We start from the raw sequence: 22,639 nt of genomic DNA, 5'->3' as shown, positions 1-22,639 counted from the left end.
TCATATGTGCAGCCCAGTCCCCACCTGCTGCTCTCCCACAGCACGGGGGAATATGCATCACTCCTAAAACATTGAGTTCCAGCAAAAATGCACATCATAAAGCTCTTCAAATGATAATGATGTCCGTAATGGACAAAGGTATGAATACAATTATCCTGTGGAATACTACACCATTACAAGTAATGCCATGCTAAACATTGTACATTTCGCATAAAATACTCCACAGTACGCCTGTGATCTTCACTACTTGCTGATCTTAAGCTGTTCCTAGTTGTTGTCCTGCAGTTTGTGACACATAGAGCCTTGCAGGGTCAGACAATTACTGCAAATAGGCATTCCATGTGATTTCAGAGAAGGCAACTCTAGTAAGGCAAAAAATGGCTGATATAGAGCGAATATGTAATCATAACTGGCACAGACCTTGAATTGGGAAGTACCTTAGTGCTGGTAAAATGCCAGCCAAGCAACCTCACAAGGAGATAAACATGTTCAGTTCAAGTCAACGTTATGTTACGCTGAGTAGCAGACATTCAGTGCATCACCTGGGCTTACGAACACAATAATTTTACCCTCTAGGTCTCCTGCACTCATCAGTCCATCAAGCTCATTGTCCACTTTCTCCATTTCATTCCCCCTTCGCTTAACCCGGACCTACCTGGTTGGAGACTGGACAGATTTCTAAGGGGATATCCATCTTCCTGGAGAGTTCCCAAGCTACTGGATGGTTTAAGATGGTGAAACCGTGGCCTATGCGGGAGGTGTTCAGCAGTATTGCATCAAGGACATCCTCATCGGTTCCTGTGCCTAGCCAGTCTGTGGAAAAGAATTGAAAGAAATAAAATGGAAAAGCTTAACAAATAAGAAATTAAAGAAAAATGAGAGGAACAGTGGAAGGAAATTTAGACAAAGAATGGGAGGTTGGAGGTACTGAACCAAAATTAGGAAGATTTGGAGAGAGGAAGTGGAAAGAGACGTGAAAAATGGAAATGAAGAGAAACAAGGCAAAAAGGTGAAGTAAGTAGGAAGAGGCAGATATACGTTTGGGTCAGTTTATTCTTTACGATGGCGACACCCGCAACCAGGGCTCCTGTGAGGTCTCCCAGTTGCGCAAAGCCACGCAGCCACCATTCCACTCCCGAGCGTGGAACTAACATTGAACTATAACAAGAGACCCTTGTGCTGTACAGATGCGCGATAATGTTCAACATATGAATACACTGAGATGCTCAGTTTTACAATCCTACTACATTATCCTTTTTTTTAAAACCACCACAAGTATGACGAAATAATGATATACATTCATGTTAAATAATAAAACTTTACAAATTGTCAAGTACATATAAGACCATGCACAAAGTCCAAGCCTCTAAGATAATACATAATCCTGTCAAATCTGAAAAGTGCTTTTCCCAGATGAAGCCCCTCTTTCTTCATGACCTTGGTGTCAGCAGTTTCATGCTCCACTACATTCATAGGTTTTACTAGTGTCAAAATCTAAACAATGGTCATCCTGAGAAGAGGAAGACTCTTGAGAGGAGGAAGATCTTTCCTGTGGCTCCTGCAACCAATTACACCAATCACAGTGATCCATTGCTTCTTCCAAAAGTTGCCTCATGGAAGATGCCTGTGCATTAGAAAGGCGTACAAGACATTTTTTATTCCACCAAGAAGAGCAGACCCTTTGCTCACTCTTGTAACTTGTACCAGAGAGGAAAACTTCAACGCACCTTTCTGCACTCTCCTGGGATTTATTAACACCCAGTCACCATTTTGCAAATCTATATTTTTGAAACTCTTCCCATCATCACATTTCTCTTGCATTGTAATCGCCCTATATAACACCTCGGTTCTCTATCCCTGCATATGTCTTTGTTCTTCAACCACTCTGGAAACAGACTTGGGTGTTCCTCTCTCCCTCTCACTAGAGTAAAAGGGGAAACACCAGTGCTACTGTGTGGTGCAAAGTTATAATTCCATAATTTAGTTTTAAACATGTTCTTGAACATCATGCCTTGATTAAATTACTGTTTGAATACCTTCCTTCACTATTCTATTCACTCTCTCAAATAGACTATTCGAATTTGGGGAGTACAGTGCAACTTTGACATGTTTCACATCATTCCTTTTAAGGAATGTTCACATTCTATGTGACAAGAAGTATGTTTCATTATCTGTAACAATTGTTTGTGGTGATCCTTCAACGGCAAATAAGCGTTCTAAAAATTTGATGACATTCCCTGTACTAGAGGCGTCATAGAGACTGTGATATAACAATTTAGAGTGATAATCTATTAACAGAATAAAATATCTGATGCTACTTGGCAGAATTTCGTACAAACTAGAGAAGTCCATTCCAACTTTGTCCCATGGTTTTTCCGGGAATGGAACAGGGTGAAGTGGATTATTCATCATTTTCCATTTCTTATCAGATATAATACATTCAGCGCATACATTAATCAACAATTCAACCTGCAACTCTAATGAAGGCCACCAGTAATATTTGAGAAGTTTGCATGTTTTGGTGATTCCTATGTGTCCCTGGTGTGCTGCCAATATGATATCCTTATTTAAGCTTTCTGGTGGAATGAACAAATCATGATGCATAATCATGTCGTTAACTACTGACAATTCAGAGGCCACCTGACAGAAAATGTTCAAGTCACCCAACAACTTTCTTCCCTCCGGGCAACGTTTGTTAAATATTCTTCAACTTGTTTAAGCTTAGTATCCTCAGTATATACTTCCAACCATGCTTGTTCAGTGATGGGAGCATATTCTTCCATGGCATCGACTGTAGCTACCACACATTCAGGCCCTCACTACGAGTTTGGCGGGCACGACAAGGCTGTGCATGAGGGCACCTGCACTGCCCATGCCGCAGTTCGACCGTGGCGAGTCCGACTGTGGCAGCTCCGCCACGGTCATAATGTGGAGGCCGGACCACTGCTTTGGTGGCGGTCCGATCTCCATCACGGCCTTGGCAGTCTCATGACTGCCAGGGTCATAATGAGGCCCTCAGTGTCTTCCAAATCAACCATATCATGTTCATCACTTAATGGCATACATGATAGACAATCAGCCCTGAAGGTTTTACCTCCTGGCAAATGTTTGATGCTGAAATTATACTCTTGTAGTTTTGATAATAAACAGACTAGTTTTGCTGACGCTTTTCCCAAACCACTATCACTCAGTGAAAACCTCAAACTCTTGCCCCCAAATAGAGGTTCTGAATGTGTTGATCGCCCACACGCATGTAAGGGCTTCACGTTCTATTGTACTGTAGTGTGTTTCTGCTGTTCTTAACATTCTGGATGCGAAAGCTATAGTATGCTCTTTGCCTGACACCCATTTTACCAGGGCTGCTCCTAAACCTGTCAGGCTCACAGCAACAGTGATAAAACACTTGCAGTCATTTTGAAATGGATGCAGTGCAGAAGCTTCCAAAATCATATCTTTAACTTTTTCAAAGATCTGGGACAACTCACTTGTCCATATAAACTTAGCATCTTTTCTTACCAAGGCTCGTAGTGGTTCTACAGGTTATGCGTATCTGCGTATGAATCAGGCATAACACTCTGCCAAGCCTAAAAAAGCCTGAAGAGCATCTCTATCTTTTGGAGGATTCACTTCGCGGATAGCCCTGACCAAGGATAACTTGGGTTTGCTACCTTTTGGTGTGATCATGTAACCTAAATACTCAATTTGTTGTGTGCCAAATTTGCAATTCTCTTTTCTTATTGTCATGCCTGATTTGGCTAACACTTTGTGCAGGGCCACATTGTGGGTTTCCCAATCATTATCAAAAACCAAAATGTCATCTTGATAGGCTTGGGCCCCTGGAATGGCCTCCAACAGATTGTCCATGAGTTTTTGAAAGACGCTAGCTGCTGAAGCTAGACCAAAGGGTAATTTGAGGTACCTAAATACTCCAAATGGGGTAACAAATGTAGTGAATTCTTGCGATTCTGCTGTGAGGGGAATTTGGTGACATGCCAAAAGCAAGTCCATGATGGAAAAATGTTTGGGCCCCTACCCCCAATTTGGAAAGCAATTCTTGTATCTTTTGAAGAGGGTGCCAATTGACTAGGATACTTTTATTTAATAAACGCGAATCTGCACTTAGTCTGACCTCCCCAGATTTTTTCCTCGCCGCAACAATGGGAGACACCCATTCCGAGGAGTCACACGGTGCTCTGACTCCTTTGACGCACACATTTTTGAGTGTAGATTTGAGTTAATCTCTAGCACTCTGCAGAAGTGGACGTACTTTGTGAAAAATTGGTTAAGCATCAGATTCGAGGTAAACCCTGTGCTCAAAGCCTTTGACTGTGCCAAGCTTGTCTGAGAATGCATTTGGAAATTGTTTCAACATGTTTTCTACACCTCATATTTGTGAGTCTTCATCAACGTACTCCACATGAAGATTACCTTTAGAATTATCTTCTAAATAATTTGAAGGAATGTAACCTAAAACTATCGGATTAGGAGATCCAGGAGCCAAATATATACCCATCTTGGCTACATCTTGCCAACCTATAATACTCCAACCATTGATGGCTACATACACTTTAGTGACAATGCATCTAGTTAAACATTCTTATCAGGATAGGAAGTACCCTAGCATGTATATGTCAAACTCGCCAAATGCTTTGGGGTGCACATCTGTCAGTTCTAACTTGACTTTGCTACCCCATTTGTCAAAGAATATGACTTCTGACAAAATGGTAATTGGTGACCCTGAGTCAGCCATAATAGGCATTTCACTGTCACCAATCTTTGTAGTGCCCCATGGACCCTTCACATTGTAAGATTCACCTCCAGCATTACATTCAATTGTCAATATGGCATTATGAAGTCGTTCTGTGTCTATTGCTACAGGATCTGACACCTCCACACTATTAATACTTGTGTATTTTCTCACTGATTTGCAGACTGCCTGGAGATAACCATTTTTTTTTTACAAAGCGAACATCTCTTTCCAATGGCAGGGCAACTGGGATTATCACTCATATACATTTTTGACCTGTATCTAAAGCAAAATGTGTTACTTTTCTTTTATGGTTATTTTCCCACTTTGTTCACATTCATTGCACAAATATTGTCTGCCATATTTTCCTCAGCAACATTCAAAGCATTAATTGAGTGCTCAGTATGAATTGCTTTTGTCGAAATCATCAAACTTTCAATGCTCTTTGCTATGTCTATAGTCTCAGCTAAAGTGGGATTCCTACAACTAAATAATCTTTCCTGTATTTTTTTAAAAGCAGGCAAAAACAAGTTGATCTTGAACGTATATGTTAGTATGTGCTTCAAATTCACAGGTAACTGCTAGGACCCTCAATGCTGAAATGTACTCTTCCACACTTTCATCTGCAGATTGCCTCCTCTTGAAGAAATTGTGTCTTCAAAGCATCATGCTTGCTTCTCCCGCGTATTGCTTACCCATGCACACTATTGCTTCTTTGTAATAATCCCAATTCTCACCATCATCAGCACTTCCTTGTGGTGGGGCAATGAGTGGTAGATTTTCAAAAACCTGTTGTTCAGCCAGGCCCACACAGCCATATAAAATTGCTACTTTACGTTCCGGAGAAAATGTAACTGAATCAATGGCTACTAAGTAATTATCAAATATCTTTGCCTGGTAACACCATTTGATACTAGGTTTGCCTGGTCGCTGTAAAAATGGAGGTGGTTGCACAAGGTGTTGTGCTGTACCCATACTAAAGAAAACGTGTAATTTGTCTTTAAATGTGCTTGGACCCAAGTGAAAAAAGCACTGGATTAGTATAACCAAAATCTTACTTGTGATTTGGAGATGATTGGTGTGCCTGTCACCGTAAATACAGGCAAAAGAATTGCTGTACTGTGGGTGTCACTAAATACAGTAATTAATACCTGGTGTGGTTGTCACTGCAAATGAAATGTAGAAAATGGAAGGCGTGCCTGTCGCCAGTAATTTAAATACACTGACAGTCAACTGGTGATAATGCATGGAGTGTCTGTTGCTGTGATTACAATGCCCGAAAATAGCTGCCTCAACGTGGTTGCCAATAGACAACAGGCTATAATACATGGCATGCCTGTTGCCGGGAATGTGTTATACAAAGATGGCCACCTCAATGTGGTTGTGTGTGTTTTCTACACTGAGTAGAGCACATAACACTTGTGTGCGTAATGACGGTACCACGCACATTATTAGCCTGTTTCAGTACACTTTTTGGATGTGCTTGTTGACGCTGTGTCAGAATAGCAGTAAGTGTTGTCACATGCACGCACTGTCTCACGCGATGATATGAAGACGTGTGCTGGCTCAGTGGTGCTGAAAAAGGCGTACATACTCGCAAGTTGATGCTCGTAAAAACTCAACTCCAAGGGAACTACAACATGCAGCAGTAGTTAGGCGGCTACTCACAACTTGTAGAAACCACTGGCAAAGCAACTGAAGTCATCAGAAGACCTCAGACATCAGGAGACCCAGCGAATAGGCAGATATATATTTCTATTAGTTTATTCTTTACGATGACGACACCCACAACCAGGAGTGTCCGGTGCCTGCCAGGTCTCCTAGCAACTGTTGAGTTGCTCAAAGCCATGCAGCCACTGTTCCACTCCAGGACGTGGAACGAACATAAAATTATAACAAGAGCACTCCCGTGTTGTACAGATGCGTGTGAATGCTCAGCATATAAATATACAGAGATGCGCAATTCTACAGTCCTACTACAAGAGGTAAGAATGCCAAATAGGGTAAGTTTCTATGATTCATTGGAGCTAGGATGGGCTGAAAGACTCTTCCTGCCCTAGTCTCGCATACACATACTTGAGAACCCTGCTGGTTTAGACCTTTTTAGTTCTTGTCTACCGACAGCAGCACATGTGCACTGTGAGTTGTTAGGTCTCGCTTGCGAACAGCAGCGTATGCACACTGCTGCTTGCAGGAGTATTGTTTATAAAAGGGGCTTGGAGCCCACCCATTGCTTACCATTTCTTAGCTCTGTTATCAGTTGTATTTGCTGCTTCTTAATTGACCACCTTACACCAAGCTTCACTTCTTGTTTATTCCCCTGAACATGACCAAGCATAGTCTTATTCCTGTTGATTAGTGTCCGTCTGCTGCTTGGGCTGTGATTGAGGTACTATTTCTGTTGCCCTCCCATCCACCCCTACTCTGTGTTCCTGCTCTTTCTTAACCTCTGTCTCCTACCATGTCATCATTGCCCCAGCATCTATGTTGTATAGGTTGAATTCCAACTTCACCACTGACTAGAATAATGCTTGTGCTTATTACTCTGCTGCTTGATTTTCACTTTACATTTTGAAAATGTTTCTTGAAGTACGAAATCAATTTCTCTTGGGTCTTCAAGTAAGACAGATTCAGCAACATCAACACCTGAGAGCGCTCAAGTGCTGACGGTGTGAGAGGCGCACTGCTTTGCACCGAGATCTTTCCTAATCTAATTGTTAATGTAAAGCTCTGCGTTATGACTCTTAGTTTGTCTGGTACCAACAACAATTCCCCTCTCAGCAATACATCATTTATCACAGACAGCTCAGTATTCGACTGATGAAAAAACTCTGCTTCACTAGAAGCCTTACCCTTGATTGGCCAACCCTCAACCAGGTACTTTATTACCTCTTGCAACACTTCATCCCTATTTAAGACACTCATCATTACCTTGGCTACCATGCAATTGTGACCTTCATAGACATCCTCTCCCATTCCATTTACAGGTAACCTAGATAAACAGTCCGCCAGCACATTATTCTTCCTCAAAACATATGCCATTTTGTAATAAATTCCAGTAATCTCATCACCTATCAAACAATTCTAGGAGAAATTCTCCCAGACCCTCCCCCATAGAAAACAATGGTCTGTGACTGTTCTGATCTTAAACTCTGTTTCCCACACATACTTCCTGAAATAATTCACTCCCCACCAAAAGGCTAGCACTTCTTTTTTGATGGAGGAATATTTCTTCTCAGCAGCTCTTAAAGGTCTGGAGGCATAAGCAATAGTGACTTTAACCCTGTCATGAATCTGGAATATTACTGCACCCAGACCAACACTACTGGCATTCGTCTTGATAATGGTGGTGTCGTTAGTATCAAGAGGTTTGAGTGCCGGGGCCACAGCAATACAATTTTTATAACAAACAAAACTTTCCACACAAACACTTTTCCCTTTGACATAAGTTTACACATGCACTTAGTTTTGTCTGCAAAGTTTGGAATGAATGTTGAACAGTATTCAGCTAGCCCAAGGAATTACCACAATTGGGCCTTGTTTTCTGCGGAAGGAGCCTTCTCAATAGCTGTGATCAATTTCATTATCAGAGAAATACAATTTTTATCAATCCAATGGCCCAGATATTCAATTCCACTCACTCTGATTTTAAAACTTTTCTTTCTTTATACTCAAACCATTTTTCTACCAACACTCGCAACACTGCTCTCAGAGCCTTATCATGATCAAGCACATCTTTTCCAAATATCATAATGTCATCTTGAAAGTAAGTGACTTCAGGCATCTCTCTAAACATATGGTGTATATCACATTGGAAAACAGCTACAGCAGACGCCAAACCAAAATGCATCTGCTTGTATCTGCATACCCCATCAAGTGTTATAAAAGATACCAAATGGCATGATCCTGGGTGCAAGACAATCTGATGGTAAGCTGATGACAAATTCAACATGATGAACACTGTGGGTACCTTGATAGTGGTCAACATTTCATTATTATTGGGTAATGGATGCCTTTGAACCCAAATTGCCATATTGAGATCTCACAGATCTACACACAGACGCAGATCACCATTGCTTTTCTTGGCTTTGACCACAGGGCCAACCATTCAGAAGCTTTGATTACTTCAATATTTTCAATATTTAATATAGCTCTTCTAACTCCAGACACAATGGCTCTCTCATAACCAAAGGAACCACCCAGAACTTTTGAACTTTGGGCACTGCACCATCCTTAAGAACAATCATGTGCATGAAACCCTTTAACACCTCCAGCTTGTCACTGAAACAGTTGGGAATTCTTTGTAAAAGGGGACTTGAGACTCACTCCCTGCCAAATTTACTTCTGACTGGGCTCCCAAAACTTGATCAGGATGGTTGGGATCTAATCTCATCCCCAAATCTCTCTGTTGGGGCCTTCCCACCAAGCTTGACCATCTTGCAAAATAAACCTTTGAAGGAACTTCCACTCCTCGAAACTCCAAATGAGCATTGATATATCTATTGGTTTGTTCTCATAAGCTACCAACATGATATCGGAAAAATTGACCACATGTTTAGGGAACCTGAGCAAGTGTTCTTCCCCAATCAACGTGTATCTTGCACTCAAATCTGCCATTACCTTCATACTCTCACCAGCCACCTTGATCACACACAAGTCACCTTGATCACACACAATGGACTATCTTCACAAACATTTCTTACTTCTGACACCTGTATCAGAATATTATTTCTTGGTGACTTTCATCTTCATCAATATCTAGTTCTACTATACTCACAGGGATTGTGACATATTTCTTCCCTTTGGCTACTTTGTCCTTACATACCAGAGCAAAATGCCCTTTTGTTTTACACTTGCAACACACTTTACTGATTGCTGGATACATTTCCTAGTAGACACATGTCCTTTCAGACCACACTTGAAACAAATCCAAGTAATCTTGTCCTCCCCCTCTCCCTGGAACCCTCTTACACTGACTTAATTTTTTTCCCTCACGGCCAACTCCCTCAGACCTTCATCAGTATTTTCTGCTCTTTTCACCATCTCAGTACATTTACCAATATCGAACCCCTGTGTTCAACACTTTTTCTCTCCAAAGATTCCCCAGGAAATTGACCTCTTTTTAAAAACGTAAAACTGTCAAGTACTACATTTTTCTTTTTCCCAAAATTCTCAGTTAGCTGCTTTATAGCAGTGTCATATTCATCCACCCCTTCATCTGTTTCATCCTCATCTAGAATACATGGGAGATGTTTTAAAACCCTTCTTTCTTCAGCAACCAAACAATGTTTAAGAAACTGCAAATTTTCTTGCTGCCGTAAACATATCACAGACAATAGCTTGTATATAGGCTTCAAAACCTTCTTACCAGTCTTCCCATGGCACTACAGGTTTACCTGGGCTATGCAAAAACATGACAGGGGCTGATAAACCTTCCATAATGTTCACTTCACAACAGGTTGATTAAAATACATTAAAAAAACAAATCCGTTGTAAACAATGGAGTCTCTTGCTGCAGAAAACTTTCACTATTCACTGAATTTAAATTGTATTTTATATTTCTTTGTTTTTGTTTCTTTTGTTTTATTTTTTTATGTTGCCAAGCAACAGAAATGCTTTGATCCAACACAGCGCAAAATCACCAAACGCCATTTTAGTACCTGCAATGTGCTCGCCACATGTGCTCTGTATCCGAATGTTGTTCCTCACAGCAGGCATCGCTAAGTGACCAAATATTAGAAAATTATACGGCCCTTCACAGGATTTCTTCAGTGCACGCATGCTTGCTGCCTGCATCACAATGCTACTGCGTGATCACTCATGTGCACATCAGCACATTATACTGCAGGCTCGCATGTTACTCAAAGAGGCTCTTCCTCGAAACTCCAATTTACGTGTGCCTCAAAACCACAGAAATTTAACTTTTTTTCTTTAATAAAACTCACACTCCTCCAGGGCCATGACACGGATCAGTATACTTGGACATCCTCACCAGTCAGCCAACTGCTTGTAGACATTTGCAGGTCCCACAGAACTCCAGAAGTTCCTTCCCCCGGGCAGCAGGGGTCCAATAAAGTCACTCCTCGCCAGTGAAATGAAATGAAATGAAGAGGCGTCATGAAGGTAAGTAGTTTCCTTTATTTTCCAAGAGCTTAGTAGGTACAAACATCCTAGGAGAGGCTCCACAAAGTAATTGTCAAAAACCCCTCTCTGTGAGATTCCATGAGATTCAATTGTAGAATGGAATCTCTCAGAGCTAATGACTTAGCAAAGCTCACATCATAACAGCACTCTTATAGTACTTAAGAAAGATTCCAAAATTTCCAGATCATTGGCCATCATGTGCCAAGAATTTCGTCGCAAAAAGTGACTGCAAATTGCACCCCAGCTTTTTGCAAATCAATCATGATTTTTCAAATCTATGTACATATAGGTCAGTTCACAAAACACCGAATTGCATGGGGTCGCAGATAAACTGCCTAGTGAATATTCATAAAATAGTTTGCAATTTTCAAACCTATATGACTGGTCACAATCACAGATGTTGTGGGTGGCCTGCCAGGAACAGCAGACCAGCATGCCTGTGAGGGTGTTTAAATAAAGAAAATATTTTGTAAATATTTTGTAAATCCAGCATGTTTTCATTTTTTTGGTGAAACATTTTTTCTATTACAATTAACACACAACAAACGGTGTCATGCAGTCAGCTTCTATTACATGGGAGTGGGTCTCCGGTATACAATATATTGACAGCCTAAAATGTTCAAAGATAATTCTGTTTTTAATTGAGCATGTTTAGACACCCTGGGGTAATATTTAAGGATGTTGACCCAATCAGCATCTGTAATTTGAAGGCCAAGGTTGTCAGCACATTTCTGCCACAACTGCAGCAAATTCCCCCATGATGATTTCACAAGAGCACAGTGCAAGGAAGTCACTGCCTTGGTTTTGCCATCTATCAAGAGATATTGAAATGCATTCATGCTCAGGGGTTTCTTCCGTGCCTTTTTTCAGCGCCAATAACAGCCCCATGAAGCAGGAATTGTCCCCATGATTTCTCATATTCTTAACACGATTCCGTGAATCCCAGGCTTGCTCCCCTGTAGAGTCAGACCTTTCTTGGTCCACATCTGCAAGATGGCCTTATTGTCCTTATGTGGCCAAACTGTTAATGATGCTAAGGGGAAGTCCTTAGAATTCAGCAAATGTGTACGCTTTCCCTGTAGGGCACAGGCTCAAGCAAATCTGGCAGTCCTTCTTTGATGAGTGATTTCCTGAAGGGATTCAACAACACCTCCTCTAATAGCGGCCGAGAGGGCGTGCCAATGACTCCTGCTGCCGCCCCCTCCCAACAAGACAACCACCATCTAGCCACTCACTGTATCTAGGCAGTCAGACAGTAAAGCTTGAAGTCAGATGCCTCAAGACCCCCTTCTCTTCTGTTGGGAGGCTTTATTTTATCAGGGACACTCTACGCCTCTTCACCCACCACACTAGGTCCAACAACATACGGTCAAGCTCCCAAAACACTGTCCTGGGAAACTGAATGGGCAAGGCAGCAAGGTGATAGACCAGGCATGGCAACATAATAGTTTTTGACAAGGTCACCTTTACGATCACAGACATGGGGAGCATATTCCAGAACAGGATGGACTGCTTCAGTGAGGTCAACGCAGCCAAGATGTTTCCCTCCAGTAACATGTCTGTCAACCTACATATATGTGAACCGCTACATATTGTATCATACAATCATACAAGGCTCCCAACTTATTCCGAGACCAGCACACTCAGACAGGTCATATCCCACACCTCTTAACTGTATAGCCACATGATTTATCCCAGTTTACTCTTAATACCGAAAGCTTAGAAACCCCCTACCCCTAGCACATACAGGTGTGGTTGGTATAACAGCGTATAATATAATATTATCTGCGTGTAATGCGATACACTGTAAGCGATCATCTCTATCTGCAGCCCCTGGTAACTATGTCCCTGTTTCACTGTCAGGGCCAAGGGTTTCATCATCAGTACAATGAAAACAGGGGAAAGGCTGGATCCCTGCCTCGTGCTTCCATATTAAACTGACCATCTTAACTGTGGCCTTGGAGGTAGCATACAGTAAATTAGTCTAGGTCCAAACTCATATCCGATAGTACTGTGTAAAGAATGTCCCACCGAGGGGAATTGAGGGCTTTTTCAATATATATAGACATGAGGGCCTGCTTCTCTCCCTCAGGGGGCTATCCAACACCTGAATCAACTGCCTAATATTTGGCATAGTGATGCTTTTGAGGATGAATGTAGTTCGATCCAAATGGATCAAAGTACTCACTCTGGAAAGTAGTCTATTTGGAAGAGTCATACTCAGAGTTTTATAAGCAAAGTCGCACATTGACCAGGAATGGTAGGAGGATACATATTTGGCAGCGTTATCCTTCTTGTAAAGTGAAGTAATAACTGCCCCGCTTATTGCCTTTCTCAAAGAGCCCCCAGACTTCAATGCATTAAAGGCTTCTACCAATCTGGGAGCCAATGTCTCCATTTAGGAGGCATAAAACTCTATTGCCACCCCACTGATCCTGGCACCTTCCACCAGCCATCTCCTTGACGTGTCCCTTCACTTCGTCTATCATGTGTCAGATCCCAAAATAACTGCTTCCTCTAAATCAAGCTTAGGAGGCTAGGGACGTCTCACATACTCCTTTATTTCATGGTCAGCAGCAGTAGCTTCGGCCGCATACAGTTGGTTGTAACATGTTTTAAATGCTGCATTAATGTATTCTTTGCCATCAGGTATATGGACTTTAAGTATTATGAACCCTGTGTATCCAGGTTGAATAACCAGGTCAAAAGTGTTCCAGGATTGTCTCTTTCACTCTTTGCCCTACCAATGCATTCACTATACTCATGCATCGTCAATCTATCCACCAAAGCTATCAGCTTCTCCTTTTCCATCTGCTTCTGCTCTTTCCATAGCTCCCACTGACAAATGTGCCCCTCATCATTATTTTGGAGGCCTCTTATTCCATCATGACAGATGAGGCAGTGCCCATGTTCTCTTAAAATGTACAATCACTCCCCAGGGTGGCAGTGAAGGCGGTGTCCTCAATGTTGAGCTCCGATGTTGGAATAGCTGTTCTAGAAGTGTTCCACTGCACCGTTATGGGCAGAGGGCCACGGTCGGAGTATGTCTTCACCAAATACTCAATGCATGTGGTATTCATGCATTTGGATCAGCACAGGATTTTATCTCATCTAGAACACAGATCATGAAGGCTTAAATAACAAGAGTATTCTCTTCCACTGGGGTTGTGCGCTCTCCAGCAGGCCTACCAGGTCCCAGTGTGACGTCCGTTTAGCAAAAGCCTTTGCAACACTATGGCCCTTCATACAACCCTGGCGGTCCAAGCTGAAGCACCGCCAACAGGTTTGAACCGCCAGGAAAAGGCTGGCGGGATGGGAAGTCGCAGGGCCCCTGCACTGCCCATGCCACTATTAGAAAGTTGCCATTTTCAAGCCTTAGTCATATGGTGCCTGCAGTCTGTCTCTGGGTCACATGACTGGATATAGTTGACAGTGGGCTTTGTGTATTCCTCCTAGACAGCCACACACAATGGGAAGTTTTTGGTGTGACTGGATGGACCATCACTGTTAGGACGGGAGGGAGGATCTGGACCCAGCCCCACTTAAACTTGACTAGGCTGTGTCCTACCTCCATAGAAAGGGCTGCATACCCCGTAGTAAGTCTGGAGATAGGGCCTGGATGGCAGGGCACCTGTGCACTTCAAAGGCATGCCTCAAGAAGCTTCTCACCACTTCAAAGGCACAACTGTGTATAAATACTAGACCTCAGACACCAACTCTTCAGTACACTTCTAGACCTGTGGATACTCTGCCAGGAAGAAGGCCTGCTGTGCTGGTGAACAAATCGCCACTCTGCTGGACTGCTGCTCTGAAGGAAATGCTGCACTGCAGTGCTGACCTGCTGTCTTCTTGCCTGAGTGAGAAGAGTACTGGACCTGCAGCTTTACCCTTGAACCCAGAACACCAAAGTTACTCCCAGGGCTAGTCTTCTGGCCTCCTGATCTGAGCGTCAGGGACATAAAAGGTTCCCCAACATCCTGCACCAGCCCCTGGACCCAGCTGAAGTGAGTTCCTTACCCCCACGTGGTGCTGCTCAGATCCTGCACCCTTGGTGTGGTTCAGGAAGCTGTATTCAAGCTTTTGGGATCTTCACAACCTTGAATGGGCTTGCACCGATGCCTTGCCTCTCCCACCGCGATTCAATGCAAAGCTCCGTCAGCCTGACCGTTCGCCCTACAGCATCGACCACTTGCCGGGACCGCCAACGTGAAGACCCAGCAGTGCCCATGCGCAATGCCTGGCCCGCTCTTCGCACTACCCAGCAGCCTCCAGAGATGCTCGCCCTGCTCTTAGCAGCTCTCTCCACTGCAAACGGGACTCTTGCACAGATTTGAGAAGGTAAAACTTCAGTGGGCCTAATCTGGTGACTGTAGCCAACCTGTGCTCTGTTGCGTCAGCCAGAACTTGTGACCTTTCCCGCCGAGCAGATTTGGATGCGCCTTACCTCCAAGCAAAAAGTGGCGGTCTGACCTCTATACTTGAGTTGGAGGATCGTGGAGGAAATGAGGTAAAAACTTACATTGTCCCTTTGACTGGACACGACTGAACAACACCTTCCATCGCTACTGCCACCGAGCTACGGAGAAAACAAGACACCCCCCCGCCCGATGCAGCACTTGAAGGTAGGGATGCTGCATTGCCATGGTACATTGGGTGGGCACTGCACTGGAGGTGGGAACCACTGCTGGCATACACATGTCTCAGTAAATATTTTAAATTACTGTGACATGCATATGTCAGTTACACAACGGTGTCAGACATGGATGGGGTCACACTGGCACAACACGTATATCTCGGACATACTGAACTGTCATTGTGGTGTCATTATTCATTGACAAATGAATGCTGGCACCACAATGATGGTACAATCACACTTGTCAATGTTGTCCATGTGTGTGCATTGCGAGAGGACCTGTACTGGTAAGGGTGTGCTACCTGTTGAGTATGTGAGTCAGTAGGTGTATGTTTGAGTGCTATTGGATTGGCTGGTTGAGGTGGAGGGAGCTGGAGTGGGTGATGTGGTTGTGTCTGTATATGTGTAATTTGCATGTGGAATCAATATTGTGTATGTTGTGTTGCCGTGTGACACATTCAGGTGAGTGTGTGTAGTTGTGCTTTTGTGCAAGTTTTTTGTGTAGCTGAGTGTGTAGTTGTGTTGGTTGTTGTAGTTGTGTCATGTGTGGGTGCAGTGACAATGGTGTGTGTGTTGTGTCTTGGATGTATGGCAATGTGTGTTTGTGGCATGTATGGGCTGGGTTCTGGTGGAATGGCAATGAATAATGGTGTGTATATGGTGTGTTGTGTCATGTGTTGTGCAGGTGGACACATATGGCTATGGTAGTGTGCGTGTGTGACTTACCTGTATTCCTCAGCCACTCCCATTGTACGCTGTCCTTTGGGTCCAGCAATATGCTCCCTCCGTCAGCAATCCGCCGATATGACACAACCTGCACAGCTGAAACATCTAAGTATGACCGGTGGGAACCTGCCTGCCTGACGGCTATGGAGGGTGCTCCATAATGACACAATACTTCGAAACACGGCGGGCGGAACACCATTGATTTGACAGTCTTTTAGGCTCCGCAGCTGACGCGGCTTGACGGTAACATCATCAAGATCTACATTGGGCTCTTAATTTGCAATGATGTCTGAAGTAGGGGGACAAGGAAAATCCATCTGAAAGTGAAGTCACTCGCCCTTGCTTCCTACCCAATTTGTCTGAAAACATACAGAGTAGTCCAGCTTTGGATTAAAGGTGGGAAAGAACACAATCTATCATGTCAACATGGTCTGGAGTTGGATGTCAGGCAGCTCAAAGATATTGCATCTAAAGACATGTTTTCTTTCCTCTCTTACATCCTGAGAAATAAATTTGAGCTGGCTGCATGAGGAACCCATTTGGAAAAACTTACACAAAGAGTCGGAAAAGTCGGCTGCTGCTAAGCCGACTGAAGGAGTTAGAAAGTGGACTAGAAACTTATTTTCCACCTCAGTAATTACATCTGAAGAAGTAGAAACCACAGTTTAACTCCTGGAAAAGTATGTGGACTGCTCCATTAGTAACCTGTGAATACATGCAAAACGAAGTTTGAACGTTTTCCAGAAAACTACTGGAAATCATTTATATGTAAATTGCTTTAGAGCTTTAACTTCTTGTGGTCTGTGTAATGAATTGATTAGGTAACAATGGAAACCCCAAATTGGAACTAAAGTGGCTCACCCTTGCTTCTAACTACATCTGGCTGATAATTCATACCAAACCAGCAGCCCAGCATGGGGTCTAAGGTGAGAAAATACCCATTCTACATAGTCAGCATGGTTAAGACTTGGGGGTCAAGCAGCTTAAGATATTATATCTAGAGATATCTTTATTTGCCTTTTCTTATATCCTGAGAATGAAACTGTTGCCCTACCTATGTGTACCCCCTTGGAAAAACCTTTCACAACCGGTTCAAAATAGGCCGCTTCTCTGCCTATGTAAGTGATGAGATTCACCTTTAGCAACTGCACTGAAGACCCACTTTGCTCCTTACTCATTCATTGAAAATAACTGTGGTATACAAGTAGTACATCTGAAGAAATAGACTTTGATCCCCAGAAAGGTGTGTGGAACAGTGCAATATTAACCCATGACAACATGTGAAACGTAGTCTGACAGAAAGCCAGAAAACAATTGAAAACCATGAATGAACAGCTGTAGAGCTTTAGCTGCTTGTGGCCTGCATGATGACTGGAGAAGATGGGAAATGAAAATTCACACTCAAACTGAAGAAACTTGCCCTTACCATTGAACAAATCCATCTGAAAATTCCTAATCAAACTAACAGAGTTTAGGTTGGGAAACAGTGCACTCTACATAGTCAGCAAGGTTTGAAGTTGGGATTTAGGCAGCTGCATAAAATTGCATCTAGAGGCATCTTATCTTTTTTACCTCCTGAGAAAGAAATTGGAGCTGAATGCACATGGAACCTCTTGGAAACACCCTTCACAATGAGTATGAAAAGTAGGCTACTACTAGGACTAACAAAGTGGTGAGATTTGTCTGTACAAAAAGGACTGAACACTTACTTAGCATCTTAGTCGTCCTCTGAGCGTGACTAAGGTATACCAGGACTACATCTGAGGAAGTAGGAACAGCAGTTAAAACCTAGGGAACATGTGTGGGATTAGTAATCTGTGAAAACATGCAAAATGAAGTGCAAAAGTAGGCCAGAAAATGACTGAAAGTCATTTCATGTGTTGAGAGCGCTAGAGATGTAACTTTTTGTGGTCATGATGACCGGAGTAGATGACGAAGAAAAATCCAAACACAAAGTGTACCAGCTTCCCTTGCTTCCTAATAAATCCATACAAAAACGAATAATCAAACAGAGCAGGCCAGTACATGGTTAAAGGTGGGAAAGTGTCTATTCTGCAAAGTTAGCATGGTTGGAGTTGTGTGTCCAGCAGCATCAAACTATTGCACCTAGAAACATATTTACATTTCTCTCTTACACCCACGTGCAACCACTTTAGAAACACCCCTCACAAAGGATCCGAGAGGTAGGCTACTGCTAGATCCACTGCTAGATCTACTGAAGAGGTGAGATTCAGCTTTAGAAAACTACTGAAAATCATTTAATATGATAACAGCTTTAGATCATTAACTTCTTGTGGTCTGAAAAGTGATTGGAGTAGTTGCCAAAGGACAATCCAAACTGAAACTGAAGTGACACACCCCTGCTTCCTACCACACTTTCTTGAAAACTCATAATGAAACATATCAGACCAGCATAAGGACTAAGGAGAGAACTGCACATACTATAAAGTCTGATAATATGACACTGGATTAACCCAGTATTCCTCAGAATCTGGACTTCAAGTGAACATAAATAATACAATGATTCAATTGGAAAGGTTTATAAAAACAAACCATCATTTTTTTTGAGAGGCTATAGAAAGACCTTTTTATATTAGTTAAAATAAAAACACAAACCACTCTAAGTTATTGCTAGAGTAAAGACTCTTTTGCTTCAGATAAAACATATGACGTGTATGTTCTTACAAAACCAGTGTTCCAAGATGTGAGATATGCAGGGACGGCTCCTCCGTTAGGGCAGAGGAGCGCCGCCCCCCAGCCTGCAGCAGCAGCTGCAAAACCTTCACAAGAAAACAATAATAAACTAGGTTTATTAAACAATAATAAACTAGGTTTATTATCGTTTTCTTGTAAATGGATGGGGCATTGGGGGTGACGAGCACTGAGGGGAGTGCACCGAGAACTCCCCTCAGTGCGCATGTATGTTTGGCCGGCCATCTCGGGTCGACCAAACATGCATGCGCAGCAGGCTCTCTCCAGCCCAGCAACACAGGTGCCAGGCTGAAAAGAGCCTGCACAGGCTCCCCGTCTGCCTGGGAAATGTCCCCCCGGCGTGCGCTGCACTTGCCCCGCCCCTTCAAAGGTCAGGGAGCCACGACTGGAGAAATGTTAGTACTACGGCAAAGTGCCTGTGAAGGTGCAAAGAAGTTTAAACTACAAAAACACATGTAAAACAAGATGCTTGTTTATGAATGATGCAAACTAAATGTACATTTGGCAAACAGTTAGTTAAAAAATTAACCCATTCATAGTTTACACAAAGCAAGCATTTAATGATATTGGCAAGACCTTGGCAAGAAGAGTTGGATACACTCGGCAGGGGCATACACTAGGGGGCCACTTTCCTTGGGCCCCTTAGTGAAACCCTACCGCCACCATGTGTTCCCTGTATTTAAAATATGGCGCACCATGGCGTAGGGTAGGGGGATATAGAGTCAACTTTTTTGATGCTATTGATGTACTGTTTAGGGTTAGCGCCAAAATTTTAGCGCTAACCCTGAACAGTACACAGGGGCCCATTATAAATAATGGTGTGCCCCCTTTTAACGCATGCTCTGAGCAAGCGTTAAAAATGCAAGAAAAAATGGCGCAAAGAAATCTCTTTGATTTCTTTGTGCCATTTTTTTGGCCCCCCCTAACGGGGGAACACCCCCCTTGCACACATTCTGGCTGGCGCAGGCATAATATGGCGCAAGCAGTTGCAAAGTGGCGCAATGGTGCATTGCGCCACTTTGTAAATTTGGTGCCGCGTTTTTGGCCATCTGATGCCACATTCGCGGAAAAAAATGACTTTAATGTGTCATTAGATGGCGCTAGGTCCTCTTAAATCTGGGCCAAAGTGTAAGTGGTGTGTACAGTGAGTGATTCTAATAGTTAAGATGCAACAAATGCAGACGTCATAGTGTATGTAAAGCTTACCTCCTAGGGGCATATTAGCAAGACGTTATAGTACAGAATATTGTGGAGGTGCTTTGACCCAGATACCAGTAAATCCATTGGTCAGTATTGCTGAAGGCAGCCATTTCATTGGATTCAATTTCCATATTGTGCCGTTCATTTAAATTTCACAGGTCACCATAATGGTTGTTTAATAGAAGTAATGGGTACTGTTCTAGCCCCACCATCTGTCACTCATTGCTTAACATAGTATGCCCATGTGATTCCCCAATATGCACCTCGGAGGATAGCTTTACGTGCACTATCAAGTCTGCATTATAACTAGTCGAATCACTGTACGTACCACTTACCCTCAACACACAGGATGTATCTAACCTTCTTTCCCTGATCAAGACCTGGTTCTATAATGCATTACTAGGGGATCAAAACATCAATATCAGTATATGCTTGCTTTGTGTATGTGAATGGGCAAAACTTTGAACTGATTGTCAACTGTACATTTAGGTGGCGCTATTTGCAAGCAGACAACTTGTTTTACAAGTGTTTTTTGTAGTTGTAAACTTATTTGCACCTTTACGAGTACTGCGCCCTAGCACTAACATACAGTATTCTATATGTTGCAACACCCATTTTGTAAGAATGTATATGGTATGTTTTCTACAAAATCAGCATGGTTTGGAGTTGGGATTCAGGCATCCATAAAATTTTGCATCTAGAGATATCTTTACTTCTCACTCTTACATCATGAGTATGAATTTAGAGCTCAACCTATGCAGACCCCGTGCCCTGGAAACACCTTTCACAAACTGTTCAAAAATGGGCTGCATCTAGCCCTATCAAAGTAGTGAGATTCTCCTTTAGAAATAGCACTAAAACTCACTTTTTACCCTACTCGTCCAATTAAATAACTGTGGTATACAAGTAGTACATCCGAAAAATTAGGGAAAGGTATGAGGAATAGTGCATTAGTAAGCTGGGAAAACAAGAGAAATTAAATCTGACATTAAGGCAGAAAACTACTGAAGATCATTTAATGTGAAACAGCTGTAGAGCTTTAACTTCTTTTTAAAACATCAAAATGAAGAACAATGGTGATATAAATTTCTTATTTTAAGTTTGAGTACCATTATACTTTCCGAAAAAGAAACCACTGCATAAAAGTTTGGCAAACTGTGCTTTTTCCTCAGTAACATGGCAGTACCGAAGAAACTGAAAAACCTCATAAAAATAAATATGAAAGTTAACAACTTTTTGGGAAATAATCAAGTTTAAACATGGGAAGTTTGACAAAAGCATTTATCCATGAAGGAAAAATATAAATGTATTAGCTTGACTGCAAAGGGAAATGTAGGATTGTAATGTATTATTTCATGCATCCATTATGAAGAAAATATATTTCTGTATTTTGAATTTATGATATTTAAAAACATAATGTAGGAAACTGGGTCTTTGGTTGAGTGGAGTGTGAACCCTTCTCATACAACAAGCACAATCCCTGTCAGGGTGAACCACAAAAGTCACAAAAATCACTAAATGAACCTTGTTAGAAATGGGGTCTCTAGTTGGCAGTGGTTTACACCCTGTCCAAGTAGGAACCCTCACTCTAGTCAGGGTAAGGGAGTCGCACACCTAAGGTAACCACTGCTCAACCACTTGGTAGCTTGGCACAAGCAGTCAGGCTTATCTCAGAGGCAATGTGTAAAGTACTTGTACCCACACAAAGTAACACAGTGAAATCGCCATAAAACACTAAACACCAGTTTGAAAAATAGCCAATATTTATCTGAGTAAAACAAGACCAATACAGCAAAAATCAAACATACACAAACAAAGATAAAAAACTTTCACAATTAAACTTCAGTATAGCGCTTAGAAACACAATAGCTCCAACTGGGGATATCACAATGTCGCTGATGGAGTCATTTCCAACAGTCCGACGCCACTTGCGAGGGAGTGCCGCGCTGGTCATGGAGTCACATGGACCCCTAGGTACAGCACCTTTAGTAACGAGGAAACAGCTGGTGCATGGAGTCGGGGAGGTGAGGCGTTGCTGGATCCGGTGCGGCGTCGGTTCCTTACTGCAACCGGTGAGGTGATGTGTAGGTTCCTTACTGCAGAGAAGGGGAGGTGAAGCGTCAGTTCCTTATGATTGCAGGGGAAGTGATGCAGCATCGGGGCAAGGCGTCACTTCTTTGAGATCCGGCAGGGACAATGAATCAGGCGACTCAAGACAGGGCCACAGTCCAATACTTATACTCATTTGTGCCTTTGAAGTAGGCAAACTTCAAAGGAAAGTCTCTGTAGTGCACAAGACCCTGACTCTCCCCAGACAAACTCAAGTGGGTTGGAGACTGCATTGTGTGAGGGCAGGCACAGCCCTATTCAGGTGCAAGTGTTAGCTCCTCCCTCTACTCTAGCACAGGAAGACCCATCAGGATATGCAGGACACACCTCAGCTCCCTTCAGCCCAACTGTCAGTCTGACCCAGACGT

The 22,639-nt window shown here is 42.7% G+C and overlaps 1 protein-coding gene across 1 annotated transcript in view; it reads right to left on the bottom strand.

Annotated features, from left to right (window-relative positions):
- LOC138288494 (adenosine deaminase 2-like) overlaps nt 1-22,639 on the bottom strand; it is a 341,185-nt gene that overhangs the window by 86,381 nt on the left and 232,165 nt on the right. Inside the window, exon 7 of the mRNA XM_069230046.1 lies at nt 656-813. Within this exon, the coding sequence (XP_069086147.1) occupies nt 656-813 (158 nt within the window). The remainder of the gene's footprint in view (nt 1-655; nt 814-22,639) is intronic.

This window comes from Pleurodeles waltl, chromosome 4_1 (assembly GCF_031143425.1).
Source record: "Pleurodeles waltl isolate 20211129_DDA chromosome 4_1, aPleWal1.hap1.20221129, whole genome shotgun sequence".
Classification (NCBI taxonomy): Eukaryota; Metazoa; Chordata; class Amphibia; order Caudata; family Salamandridae; genus Pleurodeles; species Pleurodeles waltl.
This window is presented reverse-complemented; position numbering and strand designations above follow the sequence as displayed.